Genomic DNA, 21,105 nt, shown 5'->3' on the forward strand with positions numbered 1-21,105 from the left:
AGCAGTCCGGTTTCATGTCAAAGCCAAACAACAATACATCCTAGGAACCCGACTGAACAATAATTCATTAATCGTACTTTCTTAAAAAAAAAATCTTTACCTCCATTACAGTCTTATGTCCCTCTGTGTAGGTACTGAAAGCAAGTGTAACCGGAGTCAAATTCCTTGTACGTGTAAACATAGCTGGCCAATAAATCTGATTCTGATCATAAAGCTCATGTGCAGAAACACTGGTACCATCCTGTAACAACAAGACACAAGGAGACAGTGCTACTCTACCCTAATTTGCAGATATATCCAGAACTTAATAACTTTGTTTACACCCCCCGCACACACACACACACACACACACACACACACACACACACACACACACACACACACGCCTTATAAACATCCATGCTGAATGGCACAGCATGGTAGGTTCAAAGCTAGTCCCCCCCCTGCAGCGATTCAAGCTTTCCTCAGCCTGCCAAATTCTTTCATTCTTTTTAAACAAGGTCTTAATCTGCCTTGAAACACTGCAGAGTTCTCCTGCAGCAGTGCCACTGGCCCTGAGGGAACACAGAGTGGGAAGTCTCGCTCTCTCACTAGCTCAGCAGACAAAGCGAGCCCCTCCTCTTTCTCTCTGTGGGGACAATGGTGCAGGAGGACAGAGGAAGAGGCCGGCGTTGAGCGGAGGACCTGAAATGACCCAACACCACGTGCCAATACAGGTTTCTCTGTTTAGCCCACACAGAGCCACATTACAGTAACCTGCTTTGGGTAAGATGAGGTGCTGCGAAGAGTGGCGATTTTACAAACCTCAGGTCAAATGTAGTCCTCAGCGGCCCCTGCACGAGCAGGCGCTGCGCTTTTTTTTTTTTAATACAGCTGTATGAAAAGACAAAATACTTCCTGTTATCCCCTCTCCACCCTCACCAATGGACATCCATCTCACCACAGAAATGAACAAAATCACATTACCTCATTGGCAAAGCCATCTGACATGCAGCTACCAGAGAACAACAACTCCAAGGTTCTGCAGCCTTGGGTGGGGTTTATTCTGTCACAACCTGAATGCTCTAGTGGTTTATAACACACACAGTAGGTAGTCCATTTGAAATTAGATTAAAAGGCAGGTATGTGGACCTCAGTTGGACACTCCATGGCCTGTGGCTCAGTGACACCTGAACAGTCAGGAAATGGAAAGTGAATTGGACAGATGAGCATTACCATTCTGAGGAATAGTATTTGCACATGAGAAAATATTCAATGTTTAACAATGGTCTGTAACGAACAGTGTAATCTTGCTCCTCTCTACAATAAAAAAACAGACTGACTGGTTAATTGGGAAAATGAAATGGGGATGGGGAATCCAGCAACAAAGCCATCTATTCCCATCACCCTGAGGTAACCACAGGAGGGCTCACTCTGGACTGAAACACTAGATAACTATGGTTCTCTCTCTCTAAAAAACACTGGCCATTGTTGTGCGTGAGTCTTTAGACAGATGCTGCTGGTTATAATTTGGCAGTAACGCAACAGTTCTGGATGCACCTGCCATAAAACTTAGAGGAAGAACATGGGGCAAGATTAGATGTGTATGCAGCAGCACATGTCTATTATTATTTTTAAGTTTTTTAGTCTGCAAGACTCAGGGAATGTTCTTGGTACATTTCAAGGATAGACTGTATAAGTGAATGGGGTTTAATTAGACAGTTGAGTCTCCACTTAAAGGGCTTGTCTCCTGAAAGGACAGCTCAGGAGACAGTCAAAGCCATAACAAAGGCTGGATTGGACATACGGGTGCTTTCACATTGCTTGCTGTACCACTGCTGTAGTGTCCTTGGGCAAGACACTAAATTACAGTGACAGGTGAGCAGGTATTTTGAACTCCCTGTACAACAGTGAGTGGGATTCCTGTAGCTGAAAAAGACATCCAACAGCTACAGATGTTAAAGCAAAGTCACCAAGCCCACCTGACTCAGTGTGAATCGAGGTGACAGGAAACGCATCAGGGACAAGGATTGCTGCAGTGTCAGGCCTGTGCCCTCGACAGTGATGCCTTCGGATACCCGCTGTGGAGTCGAAGGGAGCTATTATAGCCATCAATCAGTTTGACTGGGCTGCAGCAACAGCAAGGACACTGAGGCAGCTGCTATACACTCACAGCTCCTCCAAGACAAAAGAAAACCATCACCAGAAACCAGTTAGTCAGCTTAGTTCAACTACTCTGATGCCAGCCACTTTAGCAGGTAACATATTTTGTCTACAAGTCTACTCTGTAGCTGAGGAGTCTTGGACAGTTCTGTATGCACAGCGGACAGGACACAGGAGAGAAAGGGTAAGAAACATACAGAGTAACTGAACAAGCAAAATGACTCAATGCATCAGGAGGAGTGAGCTGCTACCAAGGTACTAATCAGTGAAGGCTAATTTAAACTGCAAATAAAACTTAATGATGTGTGTTTATCAGGACAAATTTGTCCTTGCCAAAGCTGGCATTTTAGCTCAATCAACAATACCACGTGATCAGCTTAATGTATACCCACACCTACAGTATCCAACTTGTCACTTGTGTTCCACCTGGTGATCTTAGCAGGGTTCCAAGTCAATCACACAGCATTTCAATTGCAAGGGAATTTAAGAGAATTTAATAAGGACTAAAATGTAAAACCAGGAGTAGTGATGATACTGCAGCCTCACTATGTTAGTTTCATCTGGTACTTAAATTAAAAGACTTTTGCAAAAAAGGATGCCCACAATTGCTTGCAGCACTGCGTTCAATGGCTAAAAACACAATAAATTTAATTCATACTGAAAATTCACAGTGGATCCAGCAACCCTCTAGTGGGGGTGGAGGTGGGGGTCTGTTTAAGCTCTTCACCACGGCAGCCCTGTCTGGACAAACCTTTCTATGAAACAAGATAACAAACTGAAAATGCTTTTGGATGTCGGTAGGTCCCTGCAAAAGAGACATGACAGAAACTGTACCAGCGTACCAGGGGGCACGGCTGGGGGGCACAGCTGGAGCCTATTCCAGCTGACTGTGGGCAAGAGGCGGAGTACACCCTGGACTGGCTGCCAGTCAATCACAGGGCTGACACACAAAGACTCACCTAGGGGCAATGTAGAGTAGCTAATTAACCTGATGTTTTTGGAACCAGGTGAGGAAGCCAGAGTACCCGGAGACCCACGCAAGCACAGGAAGAACATGCGAACTCCACACAGAATGGCCGAAACCCGGAATCCAACCAAGAGCACTCTTGCTGTCGGGCAACAGCGCTAACCACTGCACCACCATGCCATCCTATTTTGAAAACAGTACAGGCACAGTACTACATCTGTACATACCCACATACATGTCAATAAAAGAAGTGAGTACTGGGGAATCTTTGTTTTTATGAGAATATGATCTTTCAGATGAATCCGTGCCTGTGGTTTGCATGTTCCATATTTTAATGCAACTCATTAGGATTATTTTATGTCAGGTAAAATGAGGCCAGATATTGCTGTGGCACTACAAGCTCAACTGTCAGCTTGCCTTGACTGAATGAATATGACAGATGGAATAAATACTAAATATTATGCTGGCATTGACAAAAGGAATGTCATGGACATAATGCTGTGGACTTAATAATGATACTATTGAGTGATCCGGTGTATCAGATCTGTGTAGCCCCATCCAAACAAACCAGGATATAAATGCCAGTCTGATTACCAACATGGCTCAACATACCTCTAGTAAACCCACAGTTTTCAAATGTAACACACCTTACTATTACTCTAAGAAGCTCCAAAGCACAACACACTTTGACACTTGCATTAAAATGAGCTGTGGAACTTGCAGAGCTAGTTTTCTAATTAGCATATTTATCTGTAAATGGATGTGTTGCTATGCGGCACTCTGTGGTTGTATATATACCAGCTTGGAGAATGAACAGCTGTTATCATCTAGTCGTGACGAGGATAGACAGATAGAACATCAGGGACCACAATGGAACTAAGTCCTGGACTTTGTCGTGTTCCTGACAATGCGGTCACATACTTGTGGTTATTTTTATTACTGTTATAACACTGGCGCAAACTGGGCCCTCTCTGAAACAAAACAGGAAAATTATGAGCACAAAAAATTTAATCAAATCCAGTGAAACCATATCAATAAAACAGGCATCTTGCTCAATTATAAGAGAATGATAACTGAACCTGAGTAACTGACAGGGAGAGAGGAAAGTAAACAGTTAAGGGGACAATGACCTTCTGCCTAATGAGCCACACAGTCCTTTTGAATCCACTTATTGTCCTATTAATGGATCCAGGAGGAATTCCATCAGATGGCATTAGGGTTCCCCTGTAGAGAAATAAACCCGAGGGGAGGGGTCAGAGGGGAGGAAGAGGCCCTCACTTTTATTCCCCCCTGTGCCTATGCATGGCCCCTTTCATTCAGGTCAATTGGTCATGCCCTTCCTGCCTCTCTGCTCTTACACACACCTAATAAACACTCACATGTCCGAGTGAGGAACCAAAACAGTGCGTCTCCTGCTGTCAAGGGGCCCAGGGTCTGTGAGTGCATCTGGAAAGAGCTTGTGTAGATCAAGGTTGTCAAACCTCAAAAGGTTAGCTCAGCAAGTCTAAGCAGTGTGAGAAGGGGCTTGTTGTTTACCGCCCTGGGAGATTTCCACCCAACAAGCATACCAATGATTTTATTATCATAGGCACAATACAATACTGATCACAATGAGTGCATGTACAGTATATGGGTGCAATACAGTCAGGGCAGCTAAATGCTAACAAAGAGAGGAGAGGAAAAAAATCAGGAAGCGTGGCATCGAATTACACAGCACTGATTGGTGGGAGCGTACATGGTTTAGGTCAGAGAAGGACAGGCAATACGAGGCCTGGGGTTGTAGGCAGAGAGCCACATGGTGCAGATGCACTGCTGACCACTTACACCAGGGTAAACACACTGATGAGATAAAAGCTGACACACATTGAGCAAAACTGCTCATGATTTCCTCCCTTCAGGCCAGACAATAAAAATCACCATGAATGAAACAGGAAATATTAACAAGTAGCTACTTTTAGGGAGGTGTGGCCTGTTTCTGAGTTACAGAGAAAGAAAGGGAGCCCTCTGACCTTCAATGTGTTCCAGATGGTGATGAAATCTTATTTCTGGAAATGCAGAGCTGATTCCAGCTCGTCACAAGTGATATATAAACTGAGGCAAGAGGAGAGTCAAACTGTGGAAATCTCAAGAGCACCCACAGAAGCACACAAACTACAGACACATTACTTAATCATTACTGCAAGCAGAAACATAGCCTCATTCAGACCAGATATCTTACAGGGAAACAATAGCAACCACTGCATTTAACTGCCACAGTCGAAAATGTTAACCAATCAGGCAGGATCAGAGGTGCAGGCAATCAGACAGGATTAAAACAAGAGTGGACGCCAGCTGACACACAAGTCAAACATTACCACAAAATGGAGGAAAAGCAGCAGCACTGTTAGGTTATTATCACATCTGTATCAGTCCAGCTCATTTGAATGGCTAAAGATACAACTGGAACTGATGTGTATCAGAAAAAAGAAAAAAAAATCACAGGTCAACATTTTACCTCTTTCATACCTCCACACATTCTCTGTAAAAATCAGCCATAAATACATTATGGATAAGAATTTGAAATGATTGAAAGTGATTTCTCGTCTCTGACTGGCAGTAAACAGAGAGCAGTCCACTGGATTAGCTGTTGTTGCTAACTGCATAAGGATCCACTTAAAGGGCAACCAGCCAGCTAAGTGCAAAGTCACTGTGACTTACTCTGAATAACTACAATTTTGAAAAGACATATGCCAAAAAATACAATTTGGACAAGTTACTTGGTGGACAGATTTAATTGTCAATTAGTCATATTCACTGTCTCACCAACAGTCCAAAACACAGAGATATTTCATTTATTATCCCAGGAGACAAAGAAAGGCATCCAATATTTACATTTCAGACAGCACTGTTTGGTATTTTTCCTTGTTGTCCATTAATTTTCTGATGATCAATTATTGACCAGTTGTTTCAGCTCTTGACCAAACATTTAATTTTCCTCACTGGATCAAGTCAACCATAAAGAAGCCATTAAAACCAGTCAAGCAAAAGGGGGAAAAATGACATTTAACCACTAATAGGATGATGATGACTAGAGTCATAAGATAAATTCCATATCACTATACAGTACACTGTATCTCCAAATTGTGCAACATAATTCCAATGCTGTGTGCATTGGCTTAATTGTTGTAGTGTTGATGAATGGCTTCTCAAGCTACCCGAGCTGCCTCTGCTGCAGTGTATGTGCAGACCCCTCATATCAGTGTAACAGCATGCGAACGTGCTGGTTTATGACAGAACCAAAATAGACCTGACACCCAATGCTGGCCCACTGTCCTTTAGTTCTCTGCCCTATATCCTTTAATCCTTACTGAAGTACATCCCTGTTAGGCGGTACTCTGGGTCGCTCTGTGAAGGAGTGCTGCCACACCACGGGGGGACAAGTTGGACTTTTCCCTACTGGGGTCTAACCCTGCTAAAAATATACACAGTCACTGTACTGCAATAGTGTTTTCACCTGTCAAATAGGGTTGAGGAAAGGGCACAGCAATTACAAGAGGATTTGGCTGGGGTGATAATGCTGTGCCATTGTGCAGGAAATGATTCTATTGTTTTGCCGCGTGGGGATTAAGGTACCCAGAGTGCTTGGCTGTAATGGATTTATTAGAGCGCAGGGCACGCGCCCAATCTCACAGCACAGATCTGCAGAAAATGTTAGCCCCTCCTTTGCACAGTGTGTGTGCATATCATTTTTTTTTTTACATCAGGAATCTGTAAGCCATGACATTTTATGCGTATAGGATTGTAATGTCAGTACACACCACGTAGGATTCTGCTTCATTTATCACGTCTCAGACATTGACATCGTGCATAATAATACACACTTTCAGACCGGACTGTCCTCTGAAGAGCACAATACACAACAGATTCATTTTGCAGAACCACAAATTTGTTCCCTTTTGTTTCAGTCTCTGATACTAATATATTTGGCCACTAATGTTACTTAAGTCACCCAATTCAATGAGAGGATAAACAAAGTTTCGTTTCCTTTTATCTATATCTGTCATTATACTCGTATTAAGCTATGGAATTAAAAAAAAATGCTAAACCAAAAGCTCAAAGAGCAGGCAGTATGTTGTAGCCTCGGCTGTCCACACTCCACAGGTTGCTACACAATAAAACCACTATAAGGGGAAACGTGTAATCTGTCCCTGAATGCCACATATGGCAGGTAGAGGCAAAAAGTCGAGCCCTGAAGCCAGAGGCATTCGCCAATACCATGCCATGATGGGGAGTAGGGGAGCGAAAACAAAGCGGAGCCGTGAGGAGGGGGGAGCAGACGAGAACTCCCACCGCTGCAGGCAGCCTGTACGCGAAGCAACAGTGGAGCACGCGTTGGTACATTATGTCAACACCCTATATCATCTTCCTGTCGTCATTTGGCATACTAGACCCGTTACACTGTCTCTGAACAATACAGTGCGGACGTGCTGGTGCGCGCGCGTGTCCAAACAGCAGCCACAAACAGACCGCGTGGAGTGCTGCAAGGAAGCACAGCCACCATTCGCTTTAATTAAAAAATAAAACAAAACAAAACACAAAAATAAACAGAAGAGTTGGCTTACCTGCGGGTGTTGCTCCAAATATCCGCACCACCGGCACTTTCTTCACGTCACTCTCCCTGAATTCAGAATAGCAGACGTCCAGGTCTTTAATGGGACTTGCCAGATAAAAGTCTGCGGTGACGATACGCACGGCAAACATGACTGCCGCCTCCGTTAGAAGCGCCGACCGATAGAAAATCCACAAAAACTACTGGTAGGAGTCCATAAGATGCGGCGACCTCGGTGGCCAACCAATACTGGCCGAGGGAGATGTTGTCACTACGGTAAAACAACGACAAAGCGGAGGGGAAGCCCGGTTGTGTCCCATGAAAAAAAAAGACGAACAAAGATTCCCGTGGCTTAAGCGAGCCCCGAGGTACCGCCGCCTTTGAGGTTCAGCTGCGGTCGGGAAGGGCTAAACTCGACGGCGGCGGGTAATTATCGTACGCTCCGCAGCTGTCGGGTCCATGTTGTACTTGTAACTGGAGCTGTCCCGTGATTTTAGCTCTCTCTATGTTGTTTTTGTTTTCTGCCAGGAAGACGTTCTCCAGGCTTCCGGTATGTAGCGTTATCTTTCCAAATCACGCCTGAGAACTAGTCCCAGCCAGTCCCGTTTTATCAGACAGCCCCCCAGTTGTGTTCCTTCTTCCATAACAGGCTAGTCCGCGTTAGCTAACCCTATGAGGCAATGTAAGCTAGTCAGAACGCATAACAATAGTACTTCCGATTATATTTTCAGAATAAAGGTGAAGTCGAAGAGCCACCTGAAGCCTTAGAAAACGCCTGTCTGGCGTTTCTCCGAACAGGAACCCGAGTGGCATCTGTTAAAAAGGGTCGTGTCTTCACAGTTGAGTGACTAATCATAATGTCCCTGTCAGCAGTTGATGTCGTTTTTATGACATCATTTTAATAAAAGTGGTGATGTTTTAACAAAACAGGAAATTAACAATGTTAATTGTATACCCAACAAACAGGGGGCGTTCCTTGGACACTTACAGTCCCCTGTTTGTCCCCACTACAACGTTCCGAATGGGACATAAATCAAACATTTAGCGAATATTTCCATTTGGTCCCCCGGATGACGTTCACATTTTGGTCCTTCAAAGACGAACAGAATGCGTCCAGTTTTGGCTGTGACGTCCGTCTTTTTATTAATAGCCCCAGATAGTTTATTTAATACTATATCTAATTAAATTATTGAATTGTTGACACTCATTTTTACTAATCCACCAATATTAAATAGGACAACCTCGAAAAACTCATTTCATAAAGGTTTTAAGCAGCAGTTAGTTTAAATGTTTGGAAGGTAACAAATCCTGTTTGTCTAAATGGGTCAATGGTTATTTTCTCATCTGGATGACACTGACTTTAGCTCTCAAATATGTCTCACTATTGACTCCATGCTCAAAATGCAATCAATTGACATCTATGTTGTAAAATTAGTTGCATATAAGGGCTACTGCATGTGCCAATACACGCAGACAATGCATTCAGAAATCACGATGAATAATTTAGGTTTGTGTCATGCCCAGCTTCACATTCTGCTGCTAACATCTATCTCATCTTTTAGAAATTGACATTTGCTTTGTCAGATGCTTTCTAAATCTTGCTTGTGCAATGAAAAAAAAATTTATTGTATAGTTGATGATTTTTGATGAATCTCCTGAGATTGAAGGCTAATCTTAGATGGAGATGGTTGAGTTAGGCACAAAGAAAGCTCCTGGACACACATATTCAAAATATGAAATTATACATGACCGTGAAAATCAAGACATTAGGCTGTATTCTAATAAACATTTTTTGGAGGGACTTCAGCTTTCACTTTAATCAACAGATTCATGCTTGGATCAAAGAAGAAATAGAGGCACTATACATTTTATATCTGTCTATTTATCTGGTGGATGGACTAACATTTTAATTCAAACGGTAAGCAAGTGTTTTAATTGATGAAGCGCGTATTTCATGATTCTTCAACAGTGATTCAGAGCTGGTCCTGTGGACACAGCCGTCAGCAATGTCTCTGGATGCAAACATCAATGAAAGAAACATCAGTGTCAGTGTTCCCCAATTCCCGTTCACCCTTTCAGTTTTACTTCTTTAATATACACTACCACTCAAAAGTTTGGACACACCCTCTTATTCAGTGTTTTTTCTTTATTGTTATTGCTTTCAACATTGTATATTAATATTGGAGACACGGAAATTATGACAGAACAAATGTGGAACTATGTAGTCAACAAAAAACACATGTTAAATAACCCAGATTTCAGTTTTTCATATAGTTGCCATCTTTTTCTTTGATGACAGCTTTGCACACTCTTGGCATCCTCTGAACCAGCCTCATGAGGTAGTCACCTGGAATGGTTTTCCAACAATCTCAAAGGAGTTCCCAGAGGTGTACTTGTTGGCTGTTTTTCCTTCACTCTCCTGTCCAACTCATCCCAAACCATCTGAGTTGGATTTAGATCAAGTGATTGTGAAGGCCAGGTCATCTGATGCGGCACCCCGTCGCTCTCCTTCCTGGACAAATAGGCTGCATTTGCACTCGTAAGTCGTTTTCTGAGTTGTTTTCCGACTACAAAAGCTGGAAACGATAGAACTAGTCAACTGTCTGCAGAGGACGCCGAGTTCGCATACCAAGATTGCTGCCTAGAGCATCAACTGTAAATAAAAGCTGGGGTTTTGTGTGTTTTTATTGCATTTGTCTTTTTGTGTCCAAATTAATAAGCTGTATACACAGTGCTGTCTTACTGCTGCCAATAGGCATAAAGCTATGGTTTTGTTAGGCATGAAACACTGAGTAATGTGTTGCTTGTCAACTGGTGCTGCTTATAACCGGTCGATGTTGCTGTAACAACAATGGCTGAATGACATTACAAACAAGCTGTCTTGTGTTGTGGCAAATAGAACACATTCGACTCTAGTTTCTAACATAAGCTTTTCCTTAGGGGAGACCCTCAGTCTCAGACTTCAGACTTCTCAGACTGCTTCAGAATCATTATTGAGAAATAAAGGCATCACTTACTCATCACATCAAAATGGGAACACAAACTAGATGAGGAAAAAACAGACAACCCCACTGAATGAACTCAAGACACAACACATAAAAATCAATAAACTGTAAACTAAGCAAGAACAGTCATACAAAGCACCAGAGTGAAAATAACTAATTTATTTTGGAAGACTCATATCTGGCATATTTGTTTATGGCCAGCAGTTATAAACTGAGAGGCATAATTACTGATTTTATTGACTGACTTTCTGGCTAACCAAGTTACAAAATGTTTATGTTGCCAGTAGGAGAAAGATTTTGAAGCCTTGGAAGCCTTCCTTGAGTATATTTGCTAAAACCGTAGGGCTGGACAATCATAGTGTTTTTGGTGTAGTGTTGTCCTCAAACACCCTTGTCTGAAACAAATTTTGGCCATTAAAATTTTCATGAATTCACTAGAAATATCATCCAGTCGGGCATTTTCAAAATAAGAGCACACAAATCCAAACAGTAAAACTGGAATGTTGACTGGCTCAAGCGTAATGGTTATGGTTTCAAAAATTTCTTAAACATAATTGATAGGAATTTGCTTTGGTGAGCTTACACAGCTTTTGGTGGTAAGACCGTAGAATGGCTATAGTCAACAATAAGGCCTTAATGCATAACATTGTTTATAATTGAGAACTTCACCAGACAGGATATGAATGAATGGCTGAATCCAGCTGTTCTCCAGTCTTTCGTGGGGTGATTAGTAGTGAGGTAAGAGTGCTGAATGTTGTATGGAATGAAAATAAATGGTAACAGTATTATTGTCTCAAAAGGGGACAAATTACATACCCAAACAACACACCATTTATAATGTACATGAGCAGGTATCTAAACAAATGTCACATAAAAACATTTTGGTCATCATGGGAAATGAGTTAGAGCAGGTCAGACACTCTCCTCGGTGTCACAAATGTCCATTAAGCCAAAGTGAAAGATTAGTGATTGATCTGTTACTCAATTTAATCCTGCACAGGAGCTTGGGTTCATACCCAACTCACCCTGTGTGTAATATGATATCCATATCAAGCCTGAACAATAGGTTGTGAAGAATAAAAAGGACAAAAAGGTTAAAAAAAAAACAACAACCAAAAACATACTATAATTACAACATTATATATAACATTATATCTAAGAGCTGGGTAATTTTCAATCTCTAACAATTCAGTGAACCCCATGCAACTGTACAGCAAGCATTGCCCCACTTTAAAACTTGCCACGGCAATAGATGAACAAGAACAGACACAAATCAAAGAGTTGGAGAGCTTCACTTATCCCATTTGCAGGAACCCATTGTTATTGGTTATTTCTGGTAATTGTGGAAAGGACAAATAAAAAAATTAAAGAAATTCATCTAACCAGAAAGAAATCACGCAAGGGTACATCAGTCCATAAAGAAAATGATGCACTAATTTTTTAGGCCAATTTAAAGCCTGGCAGTGCTTTAGCACACACACCACAGAAACTCTGTAAGCATACAAGGAAACATTACATTGATACAAAAAAGGATGAAATTACCACAAAGTGCGATGAGATCACAACAGACTGACGCTGACATGTAATATGTATATCATGAAGGCAGATGAACGATGCAGCTAGGTGCTAGGACATGTCTCTGTGGTATCTCTCACAAATATTATATGATACATTCTGGTATTTGTTATAACCAATATTCTTAAATATGCAAAAAACAAACAAACAAACAAAAGAAGCTGATGTCTTCATTGTGAAGCCACCACTGCTAATGAAAATCCACCACGTGACTCACAGACGACATTATGTTTAATTTATGTTACATTTAGCCACGTTCTTTGACTTCCTTCGTCACTCTTTGACTCCTGGAAACTATAATGACAGGTGACCAAATGAAATGCGCTGTTGGTTGAATATGAGCATTGTTAGAATCACTCGGGATAATTTAAGTATACAGCTCAGCTAAATATATAACAAATGTCTAGTCATTTTCAGACATACTGATATGGAAATTTGACATACTATGTCTTTATATTGACTGCTAAAAAGATTTATACAAGTTGTATAGGCAGTAGGCAAAAAGAACAACAAACAACAAAAAAGAAATAATATGCTATTACACAGTATATTGGCTGTAAGCCAAAAATCTGTTGGGGTGGGGTAGCGTTTTATTACAGATTAATTAAACATGTCTCCAAAGACTTCACCAGTGATAACCTTATCTTTTAAAATCTTTCATTACCTCAACAGCACATTGTGCACCACTGAGTGTATGATGCCTTCTTGCCTCCTACATAGCTTTTAGCTGTTCACCATTCCACTCACATTTCTGCAATGGCCTGTACATGGCAAGTAGCATTGGAGGATGTGCTGAGCTCACTGCTTTCTCCTCTGCACTGAAGTAGCCCTAATGCTCCAAACAGCTGGTTCTGTCTGGGTCATGATGGGGACATTGGTTGTTTCATTAGCATTTTCATCTCGATGGAGAGGGAACCTCTGTCTGACCGAGTATGTGCTGACCTTGAGCGAGAGCTGGGCCCTCTTAATGAGCCAATCAGCAGGCTTCTGCTTGTGTTTGCTAGCAGCATGCCTGAGGTCTGTGAGTGACACATTTAATTTCAGACTAATCCAGAAATATTATATATGCCATATTTAATGCAGTGTTTGGTGGGAGCTTTTATCTAAAGTGCTTTACAGTACACTGAGTGCATACATTTTAGTACAGATGTCCCCAGTGGGAATAGAGTCTCAAACTGTGATGGTGAAAGTGCCATTTTTATTCATCTCTATCATGAAAACCAATCTTTTTTCTTTTTTAAAAAAGTGTTTTCAATTCAAGTCAATTCAATTCAGTTCAATTCTATTTATATAGCACCTTATACAATCAAAATTGTCTCTAGATGCTTTACAGAGACCCAGAGCCTGAACCCCTGAGCAAGCAGACAGTGGCAAGGAAAAACCTTTTAACAGGAAGAAACCTTGAGCAGGACCCGGCTCACAAAGGAGAACTATCCTGTTGATAGTGTGAATGCTGTGATTTGTTTGAGTCTGGTGTTTGAGGCAGTCTGTTTGTGATTTTCATTCAGTTCCTTAGAGACCTTAAGTTAAGTTATTTTTCCCTGTAGAGATGATTTATATCAGAAAAAAGTGAATTTGTCCTCTGACCTTGACTCCTCTCTTTCTCATACAAATCCTTATGAGGTTGAACAAAGACAATCCCACATACTCGTGTTGCCCTGGTGGAGGCAGGCTGACCGGAATGTTAAATTGGCTATCTTTTTACTAATAGATCACAGGTTCAAACTCCACAACTGCCTGTGTCAACATGACCCTTCCTCCCCGATTGTATAATGTGAAAATAGAAATGGAAAGAAATAAAAGCAGGATGTGGTGGACAAGAGCAGTTCTTATTAGGCATGAAATGCTTATCGTCATGGATATACTGTAGAAGTAGGAAAATGGTCATAATGAGTCAGTGTTGGGAGTGTATTTTACAAGAAGCAGGGTAGATGGATAGGTGATCCATGCCCTTTTGGGGAAATATCTGTGTCTGGCTGCTTTGGACACACCAGATAAGGCAGAGCCTAGTGGCACATGAGTCCTGGAACAATAACAAACAGTGGATTTATTGGAACTGGCAGCGCTCATGTTTACAGACAGCTCCATAATGGAGGAGCTGATAAAAGCCTGGACATCACCAGAATTCCCCTTACACACACAAATGTGAGCCAATCAGTTTTTTTTATAAGGTCTGCTAACCAGGTGCACAATGCCAGTGCACAAATGGTAAAGTTCAAGGTGGAGCTGGACAGCTGTTGGTCCCACGCAGCAGCACTTGCTTATCAAAGTGTCTGTCCATTGGACAGACTTCCCATGGACACGGATCCTTTGTCACGCTTAGTGTTTTCTCCAGGTTCATGGAAGACTTAGGTGCACATAGTCGGTGGGGAGTTTGGGGCTCCTCTCCCAAGACAACTTTACATTTTTCAATTAAAAAAAAATAAAAATCAAAACACTCAATTTCACATCATTGTGGACCATTATTAGTGCTGTATCTGTGTCCAAAATGTTGTAAACAACTGGAGACTAACTACAACCATTAGATCATTTGGTTAGTTTTGATGATCTCCACATTGATTCTATTTCATCCATCTTAGGTGGTGCATAAAACAGCTTTGGTGCTGCACCTAAGCCTTATCATGGCAGGGAAATACCTGCATAATGTTGCTGTCAAGACCCCCCTAAAACTCAGTTCTTCTTTTAACACAGTCAGAATGAAAATAAGATATCCCAACTGGTTAGATGAAACAATGGCACAATGGCTTTTATTCCAAAGCAATGTAAAAGCATAGCATTAATAACATCAATGTGCTGTATGTTGAATGGAAATTAGATTTGCCATGAGAAGTTGTCAAGGCTGAGCATGCTGTCATTGTTTGGGATATGCTGCCACCTACTGGTTATAAGTATAGACTTCACTTAGAAATGCACACATGGTGGACTGTGGGGCCTGGAGTATGCCACGATAAAGTGAGAAAATTAACAACTTTGAGCTTTGAATAATGCATGAATAACTGAATATTAAATAATGATACAAAATAAAAAGAGAATTAAATTTATTCAGTATATAGATAGACCACAATAAAGCAGAGCCAGCCCTGCAAAGCAGAAGTTTGTGCCTGACTTAATGATAAAGTCAAAATGAAATGGAGTGTATGGCAAGGCCTTTAAACAGTAAATCAGTGACTAGAAGTGATTTAGGTTTGACTAGTAAAAATGTCATTTACACATATGTACAGATATGTACATGCTTGACATATCAACAAACCACTTTGGACATGTTGCCATTTTGCCATTTTACTAGTATGAATGTCATTTTCATTAGTTACAACTGTGATATCTAAAATGACATTCCTACTAGTTACAATTCCACCCTCACATACCAATTATTTAACAAAATTCAGAGATCTAAAATTGTATTTATCATATGCGTAATGTAGGAACGCAATTGAAGACATCTACAGTGAAGATTTCCATGAGCAGGATTGTTGATATCAGTAACTAACATTTTGATATCATTAATTAGACCAGAAAGTAAACAAAGTTACATTATGGTAATATGGCAAACTAAATCAGTAAACTTATCAAAGCTTTTTAAAATATTTATAGAACACGTAATGATTTTTAATGGATTGTGTTGGTTCTCAGCTCAAATGTTATCTACAGTGAAGAAGATTGAGCAGCATTCAGATGGAGTATGTAGTGATTAGAAACACTGGTATAATGAACTATAAAACAACATGACAACATAAAATCTGTATTCAAAAGCAAGCGACAGGTGGGGAAACACCTTACAGCTAATGACAGACCTCAGCAAGGATTATGAAACCCATCGTCATCGTTTTCACATACCGAACCATTTCTTTAAACTGAACAGTTTCCACAAGTGTCCTCGTCCTGTTTCTCAAAGGGGACGAAGAGTGAGGGTCAGGTTACCCCCTCGCTGTTGCATGATGTAGCGCTCCCTCCTGAACAGGCGCAGCAGCAGGTCCTGGCTGTCATCGGGCCAGCGGTAGATCCTGGTACTCTGGAGCCAGCTGGGGACATGTCTCTGTAGCATGGACATGGAGACAGCACAGTGGGTCAGATAGTGTTAGTGAGTCACTCCAGACATGAGAGCTTCAGCTACCCAAAACACTTAAAGGTGGATAAGGGTGTCACTCAGAGAGACGTAGATCTGTCCTCAAGATTTTCCGCGAATCACTTAACAGTGCGTGTTTTTTAAATAATACATTGTGTTTTACCCTGACTAATTAACTGCCAAATAACAGCTGAACTGTTAACACACTCTACAGCACATGACTCATGAATCTAAAAACTGTACAATCCATTGCATAGCATCTGAGCCTCATTTTTAGGATGTACATGGAAACCTTCCCCTTAAAGCACAGAATGGGAAAAAAAACCTCATTTGCATTTTATTTAGCAAAACCTCAGGTATACAGTATGCCCATAGAAATATATGCAATTCATAATTAAATGTAAACTAGAAATTACATCAATACAGTAATCATAATTTCAGAATGTGGCATTTTTAACAGAATGTGTTTGATCGTGAAGGAGTTCCTAAGACAGCAGCGGACATCGCATTCATCATTCCATCTAAGCAGAATCCAGCCATCATTTATGAGCTTTCCTGACTGCGACATGTCAACACGACATGACAGCTGAAGTGGTAGAAGCGAAGGCAACCGGAGATCTTTAGGTTGAAGATGTTTCACCTCTCATCCGAAAGGCTTCTTCAGTTCTGAGACTGAAGGGGCAAATCCAGCTATTTAACCTCTAGTGGGGTTGTCACCTTGAGGGTGGGCTTGAGGGTCGTGATGAGGGTCAGCACTGTAATCTAATGTTCTCATATATCTCATGTGATCATCACTCAGGAAAGAGAGCTGACTGATAACCATAAGATATGGTTATGAGTTTTTTCTTTTTTGTTACTTACATTGTTTACAAAGTCATAGATGAGCTTCAATGAACTGAACTTTTAATTGGTTTGTTGCTTGTACTTACCTTGGTTGCATTAGGAAACAACACAGGTACCAGTCTGAAGTTCAGGCAGCCTTGTTGGATGTACTCATTCTGGATCTGTACCAACAAGAGAAGAAAAGGATAATCAGGATATCAAGGATAATCAAATTACTTTTGTGTGGTTAAAGTTAGCATGTTAGCATTTGTCCATGTGCCCATGTTTACTCTAAGTTGAATTGGAGCTTCTGATTCACCGAGCTGCTCTTTAAATTTACAGAACTCCCTGAAGCATTTTAGTCTGAAAAATGTAGTGAAAACTGGACACAACACAAAGGCGAAATTCGTTTTCTCTTTGGATAACAATAAAATGACTGAAAAGCTGTCAATTTTTTTTTTTCCATTTGATGCATTCTTTGACAATAAACAATAAAGAGACACGACTGCACTAAGCATCAGTGAGCTGTGACAGCCTTCCAGGCCCACAGCTGCGTTGCTGCGGCACCTGTGACACATTAACACTGTGGGACTGTGAGTGAGGGGACACTGGGTGGAGCTGGGAAATGAACTGGCATCTATTCAAGTCTCGGAGGGCATTTCCTCATTCTCCTCTTCCTGTCGGCACGTGGGCAGAGAGAGTTTAATGACATAAGCTCGCCACTAGAAGGTGATGTTTGACGTTTTTGTCCTTTGACAGCTCTCTTGAGAGTGACTTGAGTTCCCACCTGATTGTGAATGTACTTGGTGTGCAGGCCATGCTCATCACCTGCATCTCCCTCCAAATCCTCCTTGTATTTGGGGCTGATGACCACAATGATGAGCACTGACTTCTGTGAAATGGAAATTACACTGTCAGCTAGAAGAACACAGATTGCGACTTGATTTATTCTCTGCTCAGTCGTAATAGCCACACTCACATCATTCAAAAATCTGTCCATCCATTTGGTGATGCCCATTATTTGGACTGGATTTTCAAAGATGTCGATCTATTGAGAGACAGACAGGGTGTGAATGTTTGCACGGAAAGTCACTTTAGGTCAAATATGATGGAGATTTGATGGGACTCACAGCTGGTCTGAGTCCGTTATCATTCAGAAATTTGACAAAAGGAATAATTTGTTGGGCTGTGTCCACGGAATACGTGATGAAAACATTCCCTGTCAATGAGAAGTTAGGGAAACATCCTGAACTCTATCCACCACAAACTTAAAGATTATGAAAAGAATATCACATGCATGTGTTCATGCAGGCACACGAGTGAAACTTACTACACTCCTCAGGTAGACTGATGGTCCTCCTGAACTCCTTTGTGGCTGGTAATGGATCAGGAAGGATGGGGTAATTCACACTGACCTCATGGATCACTTCTCCAAGGGAATTCGCACACTGAGGGGGAGGTCCATGTGGACCATTTGGAGCATTTGGATTCCTGAGGAGAGAAATAACCAGGAACAAGCTATTTACCTATGACATGTGAAGTATCGCATGAATCAGCTTTAATTATCAGATGTCAGATATTAGATCATAATGACAAACAGGACAGGAATGGTTTGTTCTCGTACCGTAACTGCTGGTGATGTCGAAACTCCTGGTGTGGAGAATTCCTAATGGGATGGGGCATCTTTGCTGGAGGGCAGCATGCACACTGTCTGAGAAAACTCCCCTGCACTGGATCAGGGCCTGCAGAGCGATGTGGAGCATGAGCAGATGTCTGACAGTTTGCATGCAGACTTAACAGAAACACAATGAGCAGCAGCCAGTTGATATCTAACAAAACGAAATCTCTCACAATCAAATGAAGGGTTCCAGTTATGGCAGTTATTCCAATTATTCTGTTGTCTGTCCTACTTCTGGCACACAATCTTGATTAGCAGATTTAGGCTTCTGAAGGCCAATTATAATAACAATAATAATTATAGAGTTATGTTGCCTCTAGTCAATTATTTTCAATAATATATTTGTTAAACATATCATTATTATATCCCAAACTCATTCATTATAGCCTACTAATGACTGTAGCTATATGTGTCATGGGACACGAAAAGTCTCTGTTGAGACCAACACAGATGAAATTAGTATTGGGTGAACATCTCATTAAGATAGTGTGACCCAACTATTTAATAGCAAAGAAAAAAAAAAAATTCAAAAACAATATAGAAGATTAAGAGGTTACAGCTTGCTGATGGCTCTGTGAGGCAGTTTTCATTGGAACTACCTCTGGAGAAACAGTTTTTCTGGAAAGAGACGTTGCTGTTGAATTTTTAAATATTATATTTCAAATATACTAACACCTCAAACAAAATTCAAATTCACCTCCATTGCAGCTGGGCATAGATAGAAACCCTTTAACAAGATTTTCATTGAACTTGAAACACATTAATCCATCTATCTATCTAATCCATTTTGTGCACATTTATTAATTTTGCATACATTCCTAAGGTATACCTGCATTAATGAGCATTTTAACCTAACATTGCCCCATTAACATGTGCAGGTCTCAGTGGATTCAATGGAGGGTATTTGTGTCCCATGGCACTGTAATTAGAGTCATTATTTATGTCAAACATGTTTTTTTTCTAATTTGGGTGAACTGACCCTTTAAATGCTGTCATCTGTCATCTGATACACACACACACACACACACATATATGACAGTAAATCAGACAATTTTTTTGCTTCTAATGACACCAACCAGGCGCACGTGCTGCACGGTATTGTGGTGGGACATAGTAGGTGCGGCTAACGTCAGACATGAGCGGCAGAGGGGGCTCCAAGCCTTCAGCCTCCACACTGTGATCCGGGGAACAGCCTCTGCGTTGGTGCCAGGGTGCAGGGTGGGGGTGCTCCATCCGTCCTGAGTGTGTAGGAAGGCCGAAGGGAGGCTGTGGAGCAGGATGCCTGACTGCTTCTGGGGCATGCGGGTACTGGCTCTTGGAGAGTCTCCACTGGTCAACATTGTGTGCCGCCCCTCTTGTTTGATCATGGTCCTGCGGCCTGTTGCTGCTTTCTGTGTGTCCGCTACACTGTTTACAAGAGTGAAGAAAGGCCAAGTCTAGACTGGAGGGTGTCATGCTCTCATCCATCTCAACAGGAACACTCTGATGAGGGCAAGGTCCTGACAACAAGAGCCAACAGATCAACTAGTTTGCACTTGAAAGACATTCTGAACTGATTAATAACTGCTGCTGTCTGACATGGTTTTGTTTCTTACCTTTGAAAGAGTCCATTTTGCCGATGAGGAAACGTATCTGTTGCCTCTGGTAAAAAAAAGAATGAAAACAATGTCAAAGGTATTTAAGAGAGTGCAGGAACTTAAAGAGACATGGACAGTAAATTACGTAAGCACAACTGGTAAGAAAACAACCAACGTTTCAACTGAGAGCTTCAGAGTGCTCTTTTAACAACAAAGCCAGTACTGACAAGTAAAAAACTAACAATCATGATGAATAGTTAAAACACGCATTTTAGAAATGGAAAACAGAAAAGTATCAGAATGAACACGATCAAGTATAAACTGTTCCTAAGAACAAATAGTCTTGTTTCTTTCTGACTGAGTAGGTGTGGAAATCTACATAGAGGCGAGTTTGAGAGTAAGAAAACACGAACGCGTCAGATGAGTACAAAGGTCAAAATCACTGATCCGCAGGTATGTCACGTATGTCTTCTAAAATAACAAGTAAAAGCTCAAAAGTTTCCAGTAGGTTTTCCCTGTGAATTCACACACAAAGTATAAAGCAGAACTTCGCTGTAATCCCACACCTACCTTCACTTAGACCTGCTTATGCATCCGCAACAGCACAAACCTGTTCTGAGGCAAACAGGAAGTGTTCCCACTATGTAAAGCAGGGAAGTCTCGTGATCCATTTATGCAAATAATGCGG

At 41.3% G+C, this 21,105-nt stretch overlaps 2 protein-coding genes across 4 annotated transcripts in view; both read right to left on the minus strand.

Moving 5' to 3' along the window:
- The window catches only part of rev3l (REV3 like, DNA directed polymerase zeta catalytic subunit), a 72,485-nt gene extending 64,082 nt beyond the window's left edge, over window positions 1-8,403 (minus strand). For both annotated transcript variants that reach the window (XM_046373660.1, XM_046373659.1), the window contains exon 1: window positions 7,711-8,403. In XM_046373660.1, coding sequence (XP_046229616.1) covers window positions 7,711-7,849 — 139 coding nt within the window. In that variant the 5' untranslated portion in view covers window positions 7,850-8,403. The remainder of the gene's footprint in view (window positions 1-7,710) is intronic.
- Window positions 8,404-14,304: 5,901 nt separating this feature from the next.
- traf3ip2a (TRAF3 interacting protein 2a) lies at window positions 14,305-21,076 on the minus strand. Of its 2 annotated transcripts, XM_046373524.1 has the most exons (10): window positions 20,988-21,076; window positions 20,436-20,481; window positions 19,917-20,339; window positions 18,787-18,904; window positions 18,493-18,653; window positions 18,293-18,381; window positions 18,142-18,210; window positions 17,950-18,054; window positions 17,270-17,344; window positions 14,305-16,310 (listed from the first exon to the last, which is right to left on the minus strand). In XM_046373524.1, the coding sequence occupies exons 2-10, from the start codon at window positions 20,449-20,451 to the stop codon at window positions 16,164-16,166; spliced, it is 1,203 nt and encodes a 400-aa protein (XP_046229480.1). In that variant the 5' UTR covers window positions 20,452-20,481; window positions 20,988-21,076; the 3' UTR covers window positions 14,305-16,163. The 2 variants fall into 2 exon arrangements, with proteins under 2 accessions (XP_046229480.1, XP_046229481.1); XM_046373525.1 differs by lacking the exon at window positions 20,988-21,076 and having other exon boundaries at window positions 19,917-20,364; window positions 20,436-20,473.
- Between the last annotated feature and the right edge of the window lie 29 nt (window positions 21,077-21,105).

This window comes from Scatophagus argus, chromosome 19, assembly GCF_020382885.2.
Source record: "Scatophagus argus isolate fScaArg1 chromosome 19, fScaArg1.pri, whole genome shotgun sequence".
NCBI lineage: Eukaryota > Metazoa > Chordata > Actinopteri > Scatophagidae > Scatophagus > Scatophagus argus.